The following is an 18,409-nucleotide window of genomic DNA, read 5'->3' on the forward strand; positions in this document are numbered from 1 at the left end:
GTGTGCCTGCCCTTATATAGATATTTTAAATTCCCTGCCCTGGAGCTCAAGACCACCCCTCCATACATCAAACATACATCACAGAATGGGTATAACCCAAGACCACCCCCCAGATACATCATACCTAAATCACAGAAAAGGTGGTCTACAACAGAAATCTGAGTGCGTTGTTTATCTCCTGTCTGGCAGAAAGAAAACCCTCCTCTTTAACCCCCACCCCCAATTTCTGGGCCATTTCAGGGACTCCCCAGTTATTTATTTTAACCAAAGCAGAGTTAGATGCAGCAAGATCACCACCTGCAGGCCAAATTGGCCACACACATTTATAATCAGAGGGTAATAGCCAAGAAGCCCTACTCTACACATTTCAAGCACTTGTATTCGTATTCAACTCCTCCCACAAGAATCCTGGGAACTTTCATCCCCAAAGGTACTGGGAATGGTAGCACTGTGAGAGGTAAACTATAGTTCCCAGGTTCCTTTGGGGGAAGTCTTAAATAGAGTGTGCATTGGTCACACCCAGTGAGAGCTTCGCGGCCGAGTGGGGATTTGAACCCGGATCTCCCAGGCCCTAGGCCAACACTCCAACCACTATGCCATCCTGGCTCTGCAAAGTGTATTTCTTTGCAAAATCTCCTGCTTCTTCTTCTCTCCCAGACACTGATACAGACATGGACCCTTTGCAAAACTCCCTTCCCCTCCCCACTTTTTTTGGTAAATATTTTTTTTAAAAAAAAATTCATTTTATATTGTATATAAAACAGAGAGAACGGTTATGTCAACAGGTGAAAAGTAAAGGATGAAAAACAAAACAATAAAACAGGCACATATAAAACAGAGAGAACGGTTATGTCAACAGGTGAAAAGTAAAGGATGAAAAACAAAACGATAAAACGGGCACATAGAATGAGCACAGTTGCACGCGGGTTAGAATAACAAAGTCCAAGTGAAGAATATCGGTGTTATCTGATTATCGAGTCAAGTTCCAGATTTGCCAGGCTTGTGCCAACAGTTATCTTGAAAAAGATGGTCCCACTGTGCATATGTCACAAAGAAATGTCCTCACCGAAATTGCAATCTTTGTGTGATTTTCTCCATTATCGTTTTGTAATGACCAGATCCAGGTGCTGTTGGCGGAAATTGATTTTCTAGATCGATTTCATTTGGGGTTTCAGCCTGGCTTTGGCAAAGAAACTGCCCGGGTTGCCTTATATAATGACCTCTGTCTGGACAATCTTTGGCTAAAGGGTGGTATATAAATTCAGATAAATAATAATAAATAGAGTCATAGAATTGTAGCGGTGGAAATAAGAACAACAATATTCCCAAGTGAGTGCTACCAAATGGTCAGTGTAATATTTTGGGCTGTTTTCCATTGAGTTGCGATGACGATTTGTGCTGCCCAGATCATATATGAGACCAATTCTTTTGACCGGTGCTTTTTTTCCTGGGGGGTACACAGGGGTATGCATACCGCTAAACATTTTGTGAATCTAAGTTTGGCCTCATTGAGGGCCAGAATTTCAATATGAGTAGGAAAACGCTAAACATTTTTCTTTTTTTTAGGAAAAAAGCACTGCTTTTGACAATGTGCCCCCAAAATATCCAGTAACATAAATTTTGGACCTTGGTTCCTTTGGTAACATTTCTCATTTCTGTCAAGATTAAATTCTGAGAATCTTGAAGCAGCTTACATCCCCACCCCCTATAGATGGCATGTACTGAGTTTATTAGGGACGCTGGTGGCGCTGTGGGTTAAACCACGGAGCCTAGGGCTTGCCGATCACAAGCTCGGCAGTTCGAATCCCCGCGATGGGGTGAGCTCCCATTGCTCGGTCCCTGCCCCTGCCAGTGTAGCAGTTCGAAAGAACATCAAAGTGCAACTAGATAAATAGGTACCGCTCTGGTGGGAAGGTAAACGGCGTTTCCGTGTGCTGCTCTGGTTCGCCAGAAGCGGCTTAGTCCTGCTGGCCTCATGACCCGGAAGCTGTACGCCGGCTCCCTCGGCCAGTAAAGCGAGATGAGCGCCGCAACCCCAGAGTCGGCCGCGACTGGACCTAATGGTCAGGGGTCCCTTTACCTTTACCTTTTTACTGAGTTTATTGCAAACCCCTCCAGCAATGAGCTCATGCAAAATGGTCCTTCTCATTTCTTCTGCCTCTCCCTTGCAGGAAGCGCAATGTGGCTACACCATCATCTTGATGGCGCTCTTCTGGTGCACAGAGGCTCTGCCGCTGGCTGTCACCGCTCTGCTGCCCGTCATCCTCTTCCCGCTCATGGGCATCATGGACTCCACCACGGTAAGGAGACGGCCGGACCAAAGAGGCTCTCGGTTTTGCAACTGGCCAGCCATGCAGGGCTGACATGACCTGGCGCCCTCTGTTTGCACCCGGACCACAACTCCCATCAGTCCCAGCCAGGGGAGAACAAAGCATGGCCCTCAATAACCCCTCAGGGGCTGCAGCTTAGTGGGAGAGCGTCTGCTCGGCATGTAGAGGGCCCAGGTTCAAGCCCTAATGGTGTCCCCAGCTGAGACTGGGAGGGACCCCTGCCTAAAACCCCTGCCAGTCAGTGGACACAAAACTGAGCCAAGATGAACCAATGTTCTGACTCAGTCAGCTTCAAGTGTTTCTATTTTAATTAGGCCTTCAAGAGGACTAGAATCTTAATTTGTTTTCAGAATAGCTGTAGCTCTGTGGCAGGACAGCTGCTTTGCATGCATAACGCACGATCCCTAGCGTCTCCAGAGGGGCTGGGAAGACCTCTTCCGAGCAACCCTGGAGAGCTGCTGCCGGTCCAAGTGGACAATACTGAGCTAGATGGACCACCGCAGTGATTAAGCGTAAAGGCGGCTTCCTCTGTTCCTCTTTAAATCAGACCTTCAGTTTAGAAAGCTGGTGTGACTTTTAATCTGTTTTTAGTTTGCTGTTCTTTCACTTTTTGAAAGTGTTAAATTATTGTTGTTACTTCTTCTTATGGGTAATATTATTGTCTTATTGTTTTTTGGAAACCATTTTGAGATTAGTTTGGTTTTCTTCATTATCAAGTGGCATCTAAATTTCAGTATTTTTATTAATCAGTAAGTGGCCTGGAAACTCTGGCTCAGTGCTAAGAGGGCGAGAGAGAGGCTTATAGCAGGGGACAGCAAACTTTTTCATCAAGGGCCCGGCCCACTGTCCTTCAGACCTGGGGGGGGGGGGCGGACTATATTTTTTGGGGGGGGGGAATGAATGAATCCCTATGCCCCACAAATATCCCAGAGATGCATTTTAAATAAAAAGACACATTCTACTCATGTAAAAACACGCTGATTCCCAGACTGTCTGCGGGCCGGATTTAGAAGGCGATTGGGCCAGATCCGGCCCCCGGGCCTTAGTTTGCCTACCCATGGCTTATAGCCTCTCCTGGCTGTCAATGCCCCTACCCCCCCCCCCTGCCGCTGCAAATTGAATCCCTGATCTGGACCTTGTGCAGAGTAGAAATGAGTGCTCTCCACCACAAGAAAAAGTTCCAAAAAGTTTTACTGCAAAACAGTCTTAAACTAGTTACAAAACAGAAAGTTGCAAAACGCAAAGTAACACATTGCTCTAAACAAACTAGCAACGGGGTCAGTCTTCTTTAATTCAGTCCAGGATCTATCCTCTCTCTGGTCTCAGAGGGAGCTCCTAAACAACTTCCTTGTTCAACACTGCCGCTGCTGGTGGTGGTTCCATCTCTTGCTGTGACGCCACTACTCAGCATGCTCATCGAGCCTCTCCTTGCCGCATTTACCTAGAGTGTAACCTCCTGCCTGATGCAAAGCTCTCTGCAGAGCATGTTAAATACAATGCATTCAAACATAGGCTTTATTAAACTTGTATATTTAACATCCCCCTCCTTCCCCACAGGTTTGCATGGAGTACCTGAAGGATACCAACATGCTCTTCATTGGGGGGCTGCTGGTGGCCATCGCAGTGGAGCACTGGAACCTGCACAAGCGCATCGCCCTCCGCGTCCTCCTGCTCATCGGGGTCCGGCCAGGCCTGTGAGTCATGCTGCCTGATGAAGTGTTTTGTGGGGACAAATCACAAAAGTCACAAAAGTGATTGTGATGATTTTGGTAGTGGGCTGCATGTGCATGATATCTGCTGGAGGGGCAACCCCCCCCCAACCTATACATAAATTCCTGCAACAGGCTCTAATGGCTTTGTTCTGCTGATGCACGGCCAAAGCTGGGGAGGGAGCCATTTCTCCAAAGCCCGACACTTAAGGGCCATGGCAGGCGGCCCCTTGGCCTCCACCCTGCACCCTCCCCAAGGAGGGCTGAGCCGCCCTGCTCTGGTGGCGAGAGGAGCTGAGTGCCAGCCTTCTGCCCACCCTGTCTCAGGCACGGTCTCCATCCATGGCAGACGTTGTAAACAAAAAATGTCCTTTTCCCCCTTATGGGGTATCCAAGAGCCCATATAGAGTCCTTACGTAGGTTCCCTATTGGTAGGAGAAAAGAACAGAGACCAACCAGAGAATATTGAGAAGCAAAGCAGCTAGTGAGCCTGATCTTTATTGATCTGTTGCAACAGGGTGCTCCCCTCACCCGCAGGAGAGAGGAGGAACCCAGAACAATGGCGCGCAAGGCCTTATATAGACATTTTAAATTGCCCGCCCTGGAGCTCAAGACCACCCCTCCATACATCATACCTACATCACAGAAAGGGGTGTACCTCAAGACCACCCCCCAGATACATCACAGAAAGGTGCGTTGTTTATCTCCTGTCTGGCAGACCACCTGTTAATGGTCACTTGATTGGATACCCTGGGGAGCCTGGCCAGTCTTTTGTAATGATAAATACTTAGTTCCTGGGCCAGGTCACAGGCTCACACCCTATTCAAACACAGACAGACATACCCTTAAGACAGGATTTGTGAAGGAAAAGACAGTGGGGAGGCTTTTCCATTTTCCTTTGACCTTGCAGAGAAAACATTTGGTCAGTTTGGGACAGTTTGGGAATCAAAAAATGGTTCCAGGTCGGTCTTCCTGTGCTGATCTATGTACGTGCTTGGTTGGTACACTTATAAACATTTAATATCTATCTAAGACCTCGAAATTCCTATCACACAGGCTTCTGATGGGCTTCATGGGCGTCACCGCCTTCCTCTCCATGTGGATCAGCAACACGGCCACCACCGCCATGATGGTGCCCATCGCCCAGGCCGTCCTGGAGCAGCTCCACAGATCCGAGCTGGAGCGGCTGCAGGCCAAGGAGGCCGTGGCCAAGAAGGGGACCGTCAACGGAGGCTTTGAGCTGCAGGAGACCGTCCACCAGCAAGGTAGGTTCGGGCTCAGGACCGTCACTCAGCCCTCCTTCCTCTGAAGCCACCGGAAGGATGTCAGAGGAGCCCCGGAGAAGGATCAGGCCAAAGGGGGAACATCTAGGCCGGCAGCCGGCACTCCCCATTGTCTGGTATTCAGAGGTAGACTGTTCCTGGGCATGGAGGCTCTGCTATTGCAATGGAGCTCTGTAAGAAGAGCTGGATTGGGCCATAGGGGGCCTGTCTAGTCCAGCCCCCACTTCTCACAGGGACCAACCAAAAGAGAAGCCCCAAGCAGAATCTGAGCCCAAAAGCCCCCTCCTCGCCTGTGGTTTCCAGCAATTCGCATCCGGAAGCATTGATGTTTAGGGAAGCTTTTAATGTTACATAGACTATTGTACAGTGGTCCCTCAGGTACATACGCTTCAGGTTACAGACTCCGCTAACCCAGAAATAGTGCTTCAGGTTAAGAACTTCGCTTCAGGATGAGAACAGAAATCGTGCTCCGGCAGCGCGACAGCAGCAGGAGGCCCCATTAGCTAAAGTGGTGCTTCAGGTTAAGAACAGTTTCAGGTTAAGTACGGACCTCCGGAACGAATTAAGTACTTAACCCGAGGTACCACTGTATTTTAATATTCTGTTGGGAGCTGCCCAGAGTGGCTGGGGAAACCCAGCCGGATGGGCGGGGTATAAATAAATTATTATTATTATTATTATTATTATTATTATTATTGTCAGGGCTGCCTCAGGTCTCAGCTCACAAAAGACCAACGCCAAGTTCTTCTTATATACAAGGATGTTTATTGCAGTTCATAGTAAGTTCCACAACCGAGGCGTGCAGCCCCACGTCTGTTAACCTTAGACGGTAGAAGTCCCCTCTGAATCAGTCCCTCCCCTGCACCAGTTTAAGAGGCTTACGCTGCTCCACCTCTTCCTCTCTTTCCTTTTCCGCAGGGTCTTTCTGCCCGCTGGGGTTCCGCCCCTCCTGGATTCCCCTGACGCGGAATCCCCAGACTGCTCTTCCCCCCTCCTGCGGGCTTTGGGACCTGGCTCCTCCTCCGGGCTCCCTGTTCTTCCGCGCGCCTCCTCATTTGAACTTGGCGCGCGTGCCCAACCTCTAACCTGCCTTTTGACAGTTACGCTACTCCCCTCACTGCCCTCCTCCCCTTCCGGGAGAATGGCTTGCTCTGAGCCCTCCTCTTTCTCTGCTGCCGGAGCTGTTTCCCCTGACACACTGGAACCTCCCCCCCCCTTGGCTGCGCTCTGGTGGGGAGGCTGGCCCTGATTCCCAGCTGCCGCTTTGGGGTCCCCTGCTGGCCCCCCGCTCCTGACACTCTCCCCCTGGGGCTCCCCTTGCCCTGACCACAGGCACCCCCTTCTGGGAATCCTCTGATTTGCTGGAGAGACTCATGGAATCCCTTGCGTCATTGCCATCCTCTCCCTCGCTGTCCTGGGATTCCTCTCCATCGCTCTCCATTTCCTGCCTTCCCTGTGCCTCTGTCCCTGTACCCCTGACAATTATTATTATTATTATTATTATTATTATTATTATTATTATTATTATTGGTATTTACCCTGCCCGTCTGGCTGGGTTGCTCCAGCCACTCTGGGTGGCTTCCAACACACACACACACACACAAAATAAAAATCAAACATTAAGAGTAACAATCAGATCCTATATAAAAAGTCACGATAACTTTAAAATAAACAACTTATACCAAATAAAGCAATATGCATTAGAATCCCATAGTAAACACTACAATTAAACATCAGTAAGTAATAATTGCACCGTTTACACTTACCAATTACAATAAAAAATTACTCATCTATCATCGATAAAAATAGCACAAAATCTGAATACATAAAATACCACAAATCATACAAAACGATGTAAAAGGGTTACCGGTAAATGAAGAAACAAGGTCCTCACCCAGTGCTCCAAACACTAGGCTACCGCTGCCTCTCACCCAACCTTGCTTGGGCCAGCCTTACTGCCCCTCACCAACCCCTCTCTCGCCTCCCGCAGTGAACGGACACGTCGTGACTGTGGAGAAGGAGAAAGTGTCCCACGAGCAGCAGCAGCTGGAGAAGAAGCACCTGACCTTGTGCAAAGGAATGAGCCTTGCGGTGTGTTATGCGGCCAGCATTGGGGGAATCGCCACCCTGACGGGGACCACGCCCAACCTGGTGATGAAGGGGCAGATGGACGAGTGAGTACCGAATCAGGCTCTGGCCTTAGAATCATAGAATCATAGAATCATAGAGTTGGAAGAGACCACAAGGGCCATCGAGACCAACCCCCTGCCAAGCAGGAAACACCATCAAAGCACTCCTGACATATGGTTGTCAAGCCTCTGCTTAAAGACCTCCAAAGCAGGAGACTCCACCACACTCCTTGGCAGCAAATTCCACTGTCAAACAGCTCTTACTGTCAGGAAGTTCTTCCTAATGTTTAGGTGGAATCTTCTTTCTTGTAGTTTGGCTCCATTGCTCCGTGTCCGCTTCTCTGGAGCAGCAGAAAACAACCTTTCTCCCTCCTCTATGTGACATCCTTTTATATATTTGAACATGGCTATCATATCACCCCTTAACCTCCTCTTCTCCAGGCTAAACATGCCCAGCTCCCTTAGCCGTTCCTCATAAGGCATCGTTTCCAGGCCTTTGACCATTTTGGTTGCCCTCCTTGGCCCTGGGGGAGGATAGTCTGACTTCCTTAGGGCCCGGGACCTCTAAACTATGGTTGTTCATGGACCTTAAGGTCCTCTGCGGGGCAGACCAGGAGAGGCGGTCCCGTAAATACGAGGGCCCTAAGCCACAAAGGGCTTTAAAGGTCAAGACCAGCACCTCTTGTGGCGAGGAGGTTCCTTCCGATTCTATTCATGGAACTTTGAAGTGTCAGGCATAGCCCTACTGGCTTTAGCCCAAACGTAGCAGAGTTTTCCTGCACAGCGAGGAAGCTAGTTGCGGCAGTAATGACTAGTCAGCTAGACTCAGAATAACTATTTACAGGATTTATTAAAAGGAAAAATAAAACCAGCAGAGTTTCTGCATACAAATAAAAGCAAATAAATCCTTTCTTTCTCTCTCTCTCTCTCTCTCTCTCATAACCATACACAGCACTTCTAACTCCTAACACACCTCACATCACACTGTGCTAGCAATCCCTAGATAACAGAGTTGAGTGCTGCTCGTTAACCAATCAGAGTGAGTAGTTTCTAGGTCAAGCAGACCTGGGCTTTCTGCCAAGAGTAAATTGACACCAGCTTGAGTTAATTGTTAGAAGCTAGAATCTGCAAGTTTCCCACGAGAACCAATTAACAGAAACTGAACACCCCCTCACAGATTCTGCTGAACAATTAACACCAAATACACCTATGTAGGAGATTATTTTCCAGCAAACCTAAACCCTTGCACATTCGCTTGTTCTTTATCTTTGCCAATGGTTTAGTTAACACATCTGCTACATTTTCTTCACTTGACACATAAGTACAGGTGATTACATTGTCTTGTACACAGCAACGTACATTTTGGTATTTTACAGAGATATGTTTGGAACGCGATTTGAAACCCTCTGTTTTACTTAAGGTTATACAAGCCTGATTATCAATGTAAACTTGTACTGGTTCTCCACAATTTACATTTAAATCTGCCAACAAATGCTTGAAATAAATCACCTCGTTGCACAATTCACTCAATGCGGCGTACTCTGATTCCGTTGATGACACACTTACAACGTCTTGCTTGCGTGACCGCCAGCTGATTAAAGCTCCACCGACCATTATGACTAGTCCTGTGACAGATTTTCTATCTGGCAAATTTCCCCAGTCACTATCACAGTAGCAACTCAACATTTCATCCTCAGAAGAATTTAATTGTAACATATAGCCAATTGTCTGTTTGAGGTATCTCAGAACTTGTTTTACCCCTTTCCAGGCATTTAGTGTGGGTTTTGAGACCAATCTACTTAATATGCCTACTGCATAGCTAATATCAGGTCTGGACCACTGTGCTATATACAATAAACTTCCAATTACAGAGTGATATACATCAGGATGTTCAAATTCAGGACTCTCATCTGTATGAAGTGTTTTTATGAAACCTGGATCCATAGGCACCGCTGCCCCTTTGCAATCCTGCATCCTGTATGTAGTCAGTAGTTGTTTAACTTTGTTCTGCTGACTAATTAGGCAGCTGCCATCTTGGGCCCAGCACACTTCCAACCCTAGATATGTCCTAACCGGGCCTAAGTCTTTTGTACACCCACCTGCAGCCTACAATCTTTGCCCCCTCAGGCGCTGCTACTGGTGTAAAAACCTTGTGCTCATTCAGAGAGGACATCTCTTCCTCCATTGCCTGTTTCCAGAGCTCTGCCTCCTCTTTTGGTAACTTTAACACCTCCTGAAAACTCTTGGGTTCTGCAATTACACTAAACACATTTGCAGTATCTGGAGAAAAACGCACCGGAGGCACTCCTTTGTTTTGTCTTTTAGATCTTCTGGGAGAAAATTTTTCTTCTGACCCACTTTCCTCCTCAGAACTACGACCTCTCTTTTGTTGCTTAGCAACTGGTCTCTGGTTAACTCCACTTTCTTGAGAGCTCTTATCTGAACTTTCCTCCCCCTCAGACTCTGATTCTCTGTGTCTACCTTCAGAGTCATGGAGCTCCTGGGAAGGTTCAAACCAAACCTCAGTATTGGCATGTAGTCTCTCCCAGCCACTATGTTCACAAAAACTGGCATTCCTGGAGATCACAATGCCATTTGTCCCTTCAGCAAAGCGGAAACCTTTTCCCAGCTCCTGGTAACCCACAAACACTAACTGTTTGGTCTTAGGATCTCCCTTCTTTCTCATTTGTTTCGGAATTAATACCCAGGCTTTTGATCCAAACACATGCAAATGGTCAATTTTGGGTTTTTTCTGAAACAATTTAAAGTATGGGGTTGTACCTATTGTTTGATGAAAGAGCCTATTTTGGAGATAACACGCGGTGAGCATGCTCTCCCCCCAATAAGACATGGGCAAATCAGCATCATCAAGCATGGCAAACATCATATCTTGTAAAGATCTGTTTTTTCGCTCTGCAACACCATTCTCCTCTGGGGAAAAAATGTTCGTTTTCCTATGCCCAATGCCACGCTTTTGTAACCAATCTTTAAAGGCATTTGACATAAATTCGCCACCTCTGTCCGTCTGAATCCTTTTGAGTTTAATGGACAGAAATCTTTCCACAGATGCCACCCAGCCTTTAAACTTAGTGAACACGTCACCCTTATTTTTCATGGGAAAAACCCAGGAGTAACGCGTGGCGTCATCCACAATTGTTAGTGAAAAACGCGATCCACCCCTGCTTACAGCAAATGGACCAATTACGTCCATGTGAACCAGCTGTAGTGGTGACTCACTAACTCTGTCACTTCTGGGGTAAGAGACTCTGTGGGTTTTAACCTTTTTACAAACATTACAATCAAGGTACTTGTTACAACTCTTTAAATTACCCCCATCAGCCAATTCAGACATTTTTAGTACACTTTTCCAGCAAGCATGCCCCATTTTCCTATGCAATAAGTGCACACAGTTGTCATGTATAGCTTTGTTATTCACTGCAGGCTGAGATTTACTGACTACTGCTGCAACTTGAGATCCTGCTTTAAGCCAAAACAAGCCTCCCTCTGACTTAGCAGTGCCTAAAATCTCACCAGCCTTCTTAATGATGCAACTGTCTCCTTCAAAATGCACTTTAAACCCAGCTTTTAGCAAACAATCTACAGACATCAGATTGCTCCTTAATGACGGCACACAAAGTACATTTTGCAGGCATTCACGAAGACAAGGAACAAAAACTGCACCCCCCGAAATCACTTCGGAAGTACTTCCGTCTGCTAGAGCCACCTGGCTGCGCTGTGCTGAGTTATTGGAAACAAACAATTCATCTGAATTCACGATGTGGCGAGACGCTCCCGAATCGACCACCCAGACCGCTTGTTTCTCATCAGCAATCTTGACCTCGCCGGTCACCAGCTGAGCCGACTGTTTTCGTTTGAAGAATTTCTTTTTACGCTGCTGCTGCTGCTGATCTCGTCTCTGCTCCTGCACCGGCAACTGAGACTTGACCAACTCCGGACATTGTCGTTTTAGATGCGCTGAAGACCCACATCGGAAACAACGCCTAACAGCAAACGCTGACTCCTCACCAGTACGCTGCTTTTGCTTCACCTCTGGCACGGCATGAGAACTCCTTCCAAACCGCCCGCCAGTAGAAGTCTCTGCAGCCACCGACCTTTCTTGCCTCTTCTGCCATTCTTCAATCAAACGCCCAGTAACGTAACTGACTGATAAATCACGCTCCTGTATGCCTTCTAGAGACAAAACTAAATTATCCCAGCTTTCCGGGAGAGAACTCAAAATAATAGCCACCTTCTCCTGCTGGTCTAGTGCACAGTCTCTTTCCTGTAGCGCAGAAAACTTTAACTGTAAACTGTGTAGGTGTTCCTGCATTGTAACCCCAGGCTGTAACATTGCCTTGTACAATGCCTTGCGAATGAACAGCTTGGAAACCGCTGTCTCACGCACATGGAGTTCTTTAAGTGCTTGCCACACACCTCTAGCTGTCTTGATTCCCCTCACATACGGCAACTGGGAATCTTCCAGCCCCAAGACAATTGTGGCCCTTGCTCTTTGGTCTTTATCGAGGTCTTCATCATCAGGCTTCGCAGGAAATTTACTCACCACTTGCCAGAGACGATCCCTCTGCAGCACTGCCTGCATGCGTTCCAACCACAGCAAGTAATTGGAGTCATTCAGACGCTCAAAAGCCATCTGAACTGGTTGTGAGGCCATCTTGAGAGCGATGTCCCTGGAACCCGGAACCAGCTACTCACGACCACCGAGAGAGAAAACAGGAACCACAGCACCCAGCACTCACACGCTGCAGCTGTTGTCCTTGTGTCCACTGCGTCACCAGCTCACCACGGTCAGGAACCAGCCAGAGAACAACAACTTCTGGAACTACTGGAACCAACGCCGTTGATGCTGACACCACCACAACTCAGGCTGGCAGCACAATGCCCATAACCTCATGGAACTTTGAAGTGTCAGGCATAGCCCTACTGGCTTTAGCCCAAACGTAGCAGAGTTTTCCTGCACAGCGAGGAAGCTAGTTGCGGCAGTAATGACTAGTCAGCTAGACTCAGAATAACTATTTACAGGATTTATTAAAAGGAAAAATAAAACCAGCAGAGTTTCTGCATACAAATAAAAGCAAATAAATCCTTTCTTTCTCTCTCTCTCTCTCTCTCTCTCATAACCATACACAGCACTTCTAACTCCTAACACACCTCACATCACACTGTGCTAGCAATCCCTAGATAACAGAGTTGAGTGCTGCTCGTTAACCAATCAGAGTGAGTAGTTTCTAGGTCAAGCAGACCTGGGCTTTCTGCCAAGAGTAAATTGACACCAGCTTGAGTTAATTGTTAGAAGCTAGAATCTGCAAGTTTCCCACGAGAACCAATTAACAGAAACTGAACATCTATGACCCCCATTTGTTCTCTGCTTGAGCTACACTCATAAGGAGAAGGAGAAGTCCCTGACTCAGAACCAGGGATGGATGAGACTCTGTCAATTTCAGCTTCTCGTTCTTCTTCTCATGGTTGTATTGGTTTGGTTAAAGAGAGGTTGGATAATCGCCTGTCAGGGAATGTTTAGCTGCCGTTCTTTCCATGTATAGAATTGTTTTCTACACATCCCCCAAGTATTTTTACACTGCCCCATCACAAAGTATCAAAGCAGCGTGCAATTTTATTAACTGCGATTCCTGCGTTGCAGGGATTGGGCGAGATCACCCATGGGGCTGTTCTATTATTCCTCCATATTTTGCGATGCGATTTTGCAAGCGAACAAAATGTACCCACTGCGGGGAGGGGGAAAGTGTGCAATAATTAAAATGCATGGGCTTAACGACATGCATTGCAGACCCGCCTCCAAGCCAACGCCGCTCGCATTTCACGGCTCCCCTTTCTCCTCGACAGCCTCTTCCCCAACAACGGCAACGTGGTCAACTTTGCCTCGTGGTTCAGCTTCGCCTTCCCCACCATGGTGGTCCTGCTGATCCTCTCCTGGGTCTGGCTGCTGCTGCTGTTCCTGGGCGTGGAGTAAGTTGAGACCCACGGGTGATAATGCGGTGGGAAGGTGGGTGGGAGACTCGTGCAGGTGTTAACGGAGAAATCTGAGGGCTCTCTTGGACAAAAAACAAGGACACTAGCCAGGAATACCAGAGCAAAACAGCAGCCAGTGGGCTTGGTCTTGATTGAAGACTGTTGTGACAGGACTCCCACCTGCCACCAAGTGGAACAAGATGGAAGCCCCAAACCAAAGAGCCCCCAAACTGTTATTAGCTGCTAATCCCCATGTTACACCCCCTCCCCAAACTACATCACTCATACATCACGGTTCATCATAAAAGGGGAGGTCTGGTGGCAGTAATCTGAGCATCCTGGACCCTGCCCCATGGTTCCCCTTGCCCTCCACCAAACACCCATCAAGTGTAACAAAAAAGATATTTACATTTCCCTGTTTCCCAGCCAAGTTCATCCCACCCTTTTGTCTTCAGCTGGGTTTGGTATTTCTGGAATGGCTACCTGTCTGGCACTCAGGTATCAGGATGCCAGGGATTATCCCTCAGGCAGAGGGGCTGCTGAGTAGCTGAGCTCACATGTCTATATGAATTTCTGAAGTTTTTCCAGTGAGCCAGTACAGAGATACATTTATCAGTGAATTCTTACATTTGGTATCGTGCTGCAAAGGCTCTTTGAATAGATAGGAAGAAATTGTGATGAAGTGTTTTGTGGGGACAAATCACAAAAGTCACAAAAGTGTTTGTGCTTATTTTGGTAGTGGGCTGCATGTGCATGATATCTGCTGGAGGGCAACCCCCCCCCAGGTAAAGGTAAAGGTACCCCTGCCCATATGGGCCAGTTGTGTCCGACTCTAGGGTTGTGTGCCCATCTCACTTAAGAGGCCAGGGGCCAGCGCTATCCGGAGACACCTCCGGGTCACGTGGCCAGCGTGACGAAGCTGCTCTGGCGAGCCGGCACCAGAGCAGCACATGGAAACGCCGTTTACCTTCCCGCTATGAAGCGGTACCTATTTATCTACTTGCACTTAGGGGTGCTTTCGAACTGCTAGGTGGGCAGGAGCTGGGACCGAAAGATGGGAGCTCACCCCACCACGGGGATTCGAACTGCTGACCATACAATCAGCAAGTCCTAGGTACTGAGGTTTTACCCACAGCGCCACCCGCGTCCCCACGCGTCAACCTATGCATAAATTCCTGCAACACAGGAGAGACCCACATGGAAGAGGGTCCAAGACCAGCATGTAAAAAAGCAGGCAAAGTTCTAGTCCTTATGCCTTATGCAGAGTCAGACCATGGGCCCATTGACCTCAGGGCTGCCTGCACTGACTGGCAGCCGTGGCTTGCCAGGGTTTCAGGCTAGGGAGTCTCTCCCGGCCCTACGCAGAGATGACGTTGGGGGTTGAGCCTTCTGCATGCAATACAGGGGCTCTGTCCCTCAGCTACAGACTTTTGCAGTGCAGCTGGTGTAAAGCAATTTCCTGTGATTCTAAGTCGGGTTGGGGTAGGGGTGAGTCTGAGGCCCCCAAGGAGCTGCTGCCAGCCAGAGCAGACAATGCAAGGTTAAGTGAGCAAAGAGTCTGAGTGGGTCTAAGGTCGCTGCTGAGGTTCATATGTTTGGCCCAGTGACACCCACTCTGCCCAGCTGGCTAGGACTTCTTTTAGGGACTGGTCACAAGGCATTTTGCGATACTCAATGTTGGAGAGACATTAAGCTCTGCCAGCCATACACCAGCTCATGGCTATCTATCTATCTATCTATCTATCTATCTATCTATCTATCTATCTATCTATTATCATCATCTATCTATCATCTCAGTGCCCTCATAAAATTTATACTCTGCTTGATAGCAAAAGAAAACCTCAAGATTCACCTAAAACTTTCAATAAGTGAAAGTAACAATAGACTAAAAGCAGATTAAAACTCGCATCAGATTTCTAAGTATCTGGACAGGCTTCTAAATGAAATTGTCTTGAACAGGAACCAAAAATGTACAGTGAAGACGTCTGCTGGATATCAATAGGCAGGGAGTTCCAAAGTGCAGCCACACTAAAAGGGCAATTTATTTCAAATGCAGAACAGGGAATTCTGTGGCCCAAACCACAACGCAGATCGAAGCGGCCAAACGGGTGTACATGGGTTCAGGTCAACTGGCCCCAAGTTGTGAAAAGGGTTTGCACCCAAATAGGAACACCTTGAACTTGGTCCATGATGAGCAGCCTGTGCAGATCTCAAATCTCACTGCCATCAGCAATTATGCTGCAGCATCCAGCACTAACTGCAGCACATTGCAGCAATCCAATGACTGTGGCAATTTTTTTTGTGGCTGGAGTTGCGCTTGGTCAAAGGCACTTCTGGCCGCGGAGGTTCCCCAAGTCTCTAGGGATGGAGCTGGACCCAGAAGCAGGGAACGGCCCCTCTGAAATGGGTTTTGTCCCCCAGGGGAACCACAACCTGCCCCCATCTTATTTCTCTCTGCCATTCCAGCTTCCGGAAGAACTTTGGGTGCGGCACCAACGATTCGGAGAAGGCAGGCTCTCGGATGGCCTACCGCATCATCAAGAACCAGCACCAGGCGCTGGGGCCCATGAAGTTCTCCGAAATCACCGTCCTGGTCCTCTTCATCATCCTGGTGCTGCTCTGGTTCACCCGGGAGCCGGGCTTCATGCCGGGATGGGCGAGTGCCGCCTTCGCCTGGGATGGGAAGAGGTGAGAGAGGGGCACACCTTCCCTGCTCCTTCCTGGCCTGGCCTGGAAATGTCCTGCCTGCTTGTGGGTTTCCCTTGGGGGCACCTCGTTGGCCACAGTGAGAGCAGGAAACTGGGCTAGAAGGGGCCCTTTTGCAGCTAGGCTCTTTTTATAGAACCTCCAGCTCCAGAGGCAGCCTATCTGGTCCCCCAGGTTCTATGGGGCATTTGACCGCTGTGAGAGTAGAAGGCTGGGCTAGATGGGCTCCCTCTGGCCCGATTCGGCCTCAGCCAGACTCGTCTTCTGATCCTCGCCTGCGATGCCCATCCTTTCCCCGCAGCTACGTCACCGATGCCACGGTCGTCATCTTCATTTCGATGCTGCTGTTCCTCATCCCCTCGGAGGTGCCCAGATGCGGCTTCCGGAGCCGCACCCCACCAGGAGGTGAGCAATGCTGCCCCCATGCTGCCCCCTAACCTGCAAGTTGTTCACAGAATTGCAGAGGTGGGAGGGATCCCCCAAAGGCCATCTAGTCCAGCCCCAGGGGCTCACAGACCCTTTGCATTGCAGGGCAGATCCGGGTGACCCCGGCCCTCCTGGACTGGCCAACCGTTAATCAGAAGATGCCCTGGAACATCGTCATCCTCTTGGGAGGAGGCTTTGCCTTGGCCAAAGGCAGTGAGGTGATCCCCCTTGGACTGCTGCTATTGTTGTTTTTGTTGTTGTTGTTGTTGAGTCCTTTAGTCATGTCCGCCTCTTTGTGACCCCCTGGACCAAAGCACGCCAGGCACTCCTGTCTTCCACTGCCTCCCGCAGTTTGGTCAGACTCATGCTGGTAGCTTCGAGAACACTGTCCCACCATCTCGTCCTCCGTCGTCCCCTTCTCCTTGTGCCCTCCACCTTTCCCAACATCAGGGTCTTTTCCAGGGAGTCTTCTCTTCTCATGAGGTGGCCAAAGTCTTGGAGCCTCAGCTTCAGGATCTGTTGTTGTTGTTGCTTTTTTCTGGGGAGACGCAGGGGTACGCACACCCCTAAACATTTTGTGAACCTTTGTACTTTTGTCCGTTTATTGTACAGTGATACCTTGGTTTACAACCATAATCTGTTCCGGAGGTCCGGTTGTAAACCAAAACAGGTTGTAACCCAAGGCGCGTTTTCGCCAATAGGGCCTCCAGAAAAAAATTGTAATAATAATAATAATAAAGGGTTGCAATAATAAAAAGGGACACACAGTTCAGGGTTTGATGTGGTTGTAATCCAAAACGGTTGCAAACCAAGGTACCACTGTATTTATTTCCCCTGATTTGAACTATAAAATAGTGATTTTCTTGAGTCAAAATGAGAGTACCCCTAAACATTTTTTAAGAAAAAAAGCACTGATGATGATGATGTTTTTTTCTCTCCCCCCCCCTTTAATCTCCACAACACCCAGTGAGGTAGGTTAGGCTGAGCGGGAGAGGGACTCAGTGAGCTTTATATCCAAGTGGGGGATTTGAACCCTGATCTCTCCCTGGTTCCTAGTCTGATGCTCTAACCACTACACCGCCACCGTCTCTCACTTTCCCACGAGGTCCCACCGAGATGGGTGAGTGACCTGACTCAGATCAACATCAGCAATGACTCATCCAAAGCACTAGGGGGCGCCCAAGCAGTGCTGAACTGGCACGAGCTGCCATTCAAGGGATAAATGAGTGGCTGCTCTATTATCCCCTGGGAAGCTCAGCTGCAACAATATTATTTTAGGAGCCCACCCTATACTTGGGGCTGCAGGTTGCTCTGAAGTCTTTTTAATGCTGCGGGTTTTTTTAATTACTGCAAGACACCGCAGAACCATATTGTGATGAGTGGTTAAGAAATAAGAATAAGAAATACAAATCATAGAACAAGAGCGTTGGAAGGGACCTCCAGGGTCTTGTTGTTGCCTAGTCATTTAGTCGTGTCCGCCTCTTCGTGACCCCCTGGACCAGAGCACGCCAGGCCCTCCTGTCTTCCACTGCCTCCCGCAGTTTGGCCAAACTCATGCTGGTAGCTTCGAGAACACTGTCCAACCATCTCATCCTCTGTCGTCCCCTTCTCCTTGTGCCCTCCATCTTTCCCAACATCAGGGTCGTTTCCAGGGAGTCTTCTCTTCTTATGAGGTGGCCAAAGTCTGGGAGCCTCAGCTTCACGATCTGTCCTTCCAGTGATCACTCAGGGCTGATTTCCTTCAGAATGGAGAGGTCTGTTCTTCTTGCAGTCCATTTCGACTCTCAAGAGTCTCCTCCAGCACCAGAATTCAAAAGCATCCATTCTTCGGCGATCAG

At 48.5% G+C, this 18,409-nt stretch overlaps 1 protein-coding gene and 1 long non-coding RNA gene across 2 annotated transcripts in view; one reads left to right on the forward strand and one right to left on the reverse strand.

The window, feature by feature from the left end:
- LOC308574519 overlaps window positions 1-18,409 on the reverse strand; it is a 160,848-nt gene that overhangs the window by 17,371 nt on the left and 125,068 nt on the right. The gene's annotated exons all lie outside the window — the stretch shown is intronic.
- SLC13A2 (solute carrier family 13 member 2) overlaps window positions 1-18,409 on the forward strand; it is a 32,197-nt gene that overhangs the window by 11,006 nt on the left and 2,782 nt on the right. Inside the window, exons 2-9 of the mRNA XM_081172388.1 lie at window positions 2,172-2,300; window positions 3,888-4,024; window positions 5,096-5,304; window positions 7,313-7,496; window positions 13,314-13,436; window positions 15,906-16,127; window positions 16,447-16,550; window positions 16,677-16,789. Coding sequence (XP_081028514.1) covers window positions 2,172-2,300; window positions 3,888-4,024; window positions 5,096-5,304; window positions 7,313-7,496; window positions 13,314-13,436; window positions 15,906-16,127; window positions 16,447-16,550; window positions 16,677-16,789 — 1,221 coding nt within the window. The remainder of the gene's footprint in view (window positions 1-2,171; window positions 2,301-3,887; window positions 4,025-5,095; window positions 5,305-7,312; window positions 7,497-13,313; window positions 13,437-15,905; window positions 16,128-16,446; window positions 16,551-16,676; window positions 16,790-18,409) is intronic.

Source organism: Podarcis bocagei (genome assembly GCF_964188305.1).
Source record: "Podarcis bocagei genome assembly, chromosome: 15".
Lineage (NCBI taxonomy): Eukaryota > Metazoa > Chordata > Lepidosauria > Squamata > Lacertidae > Podarcis > Podarcis bocagei.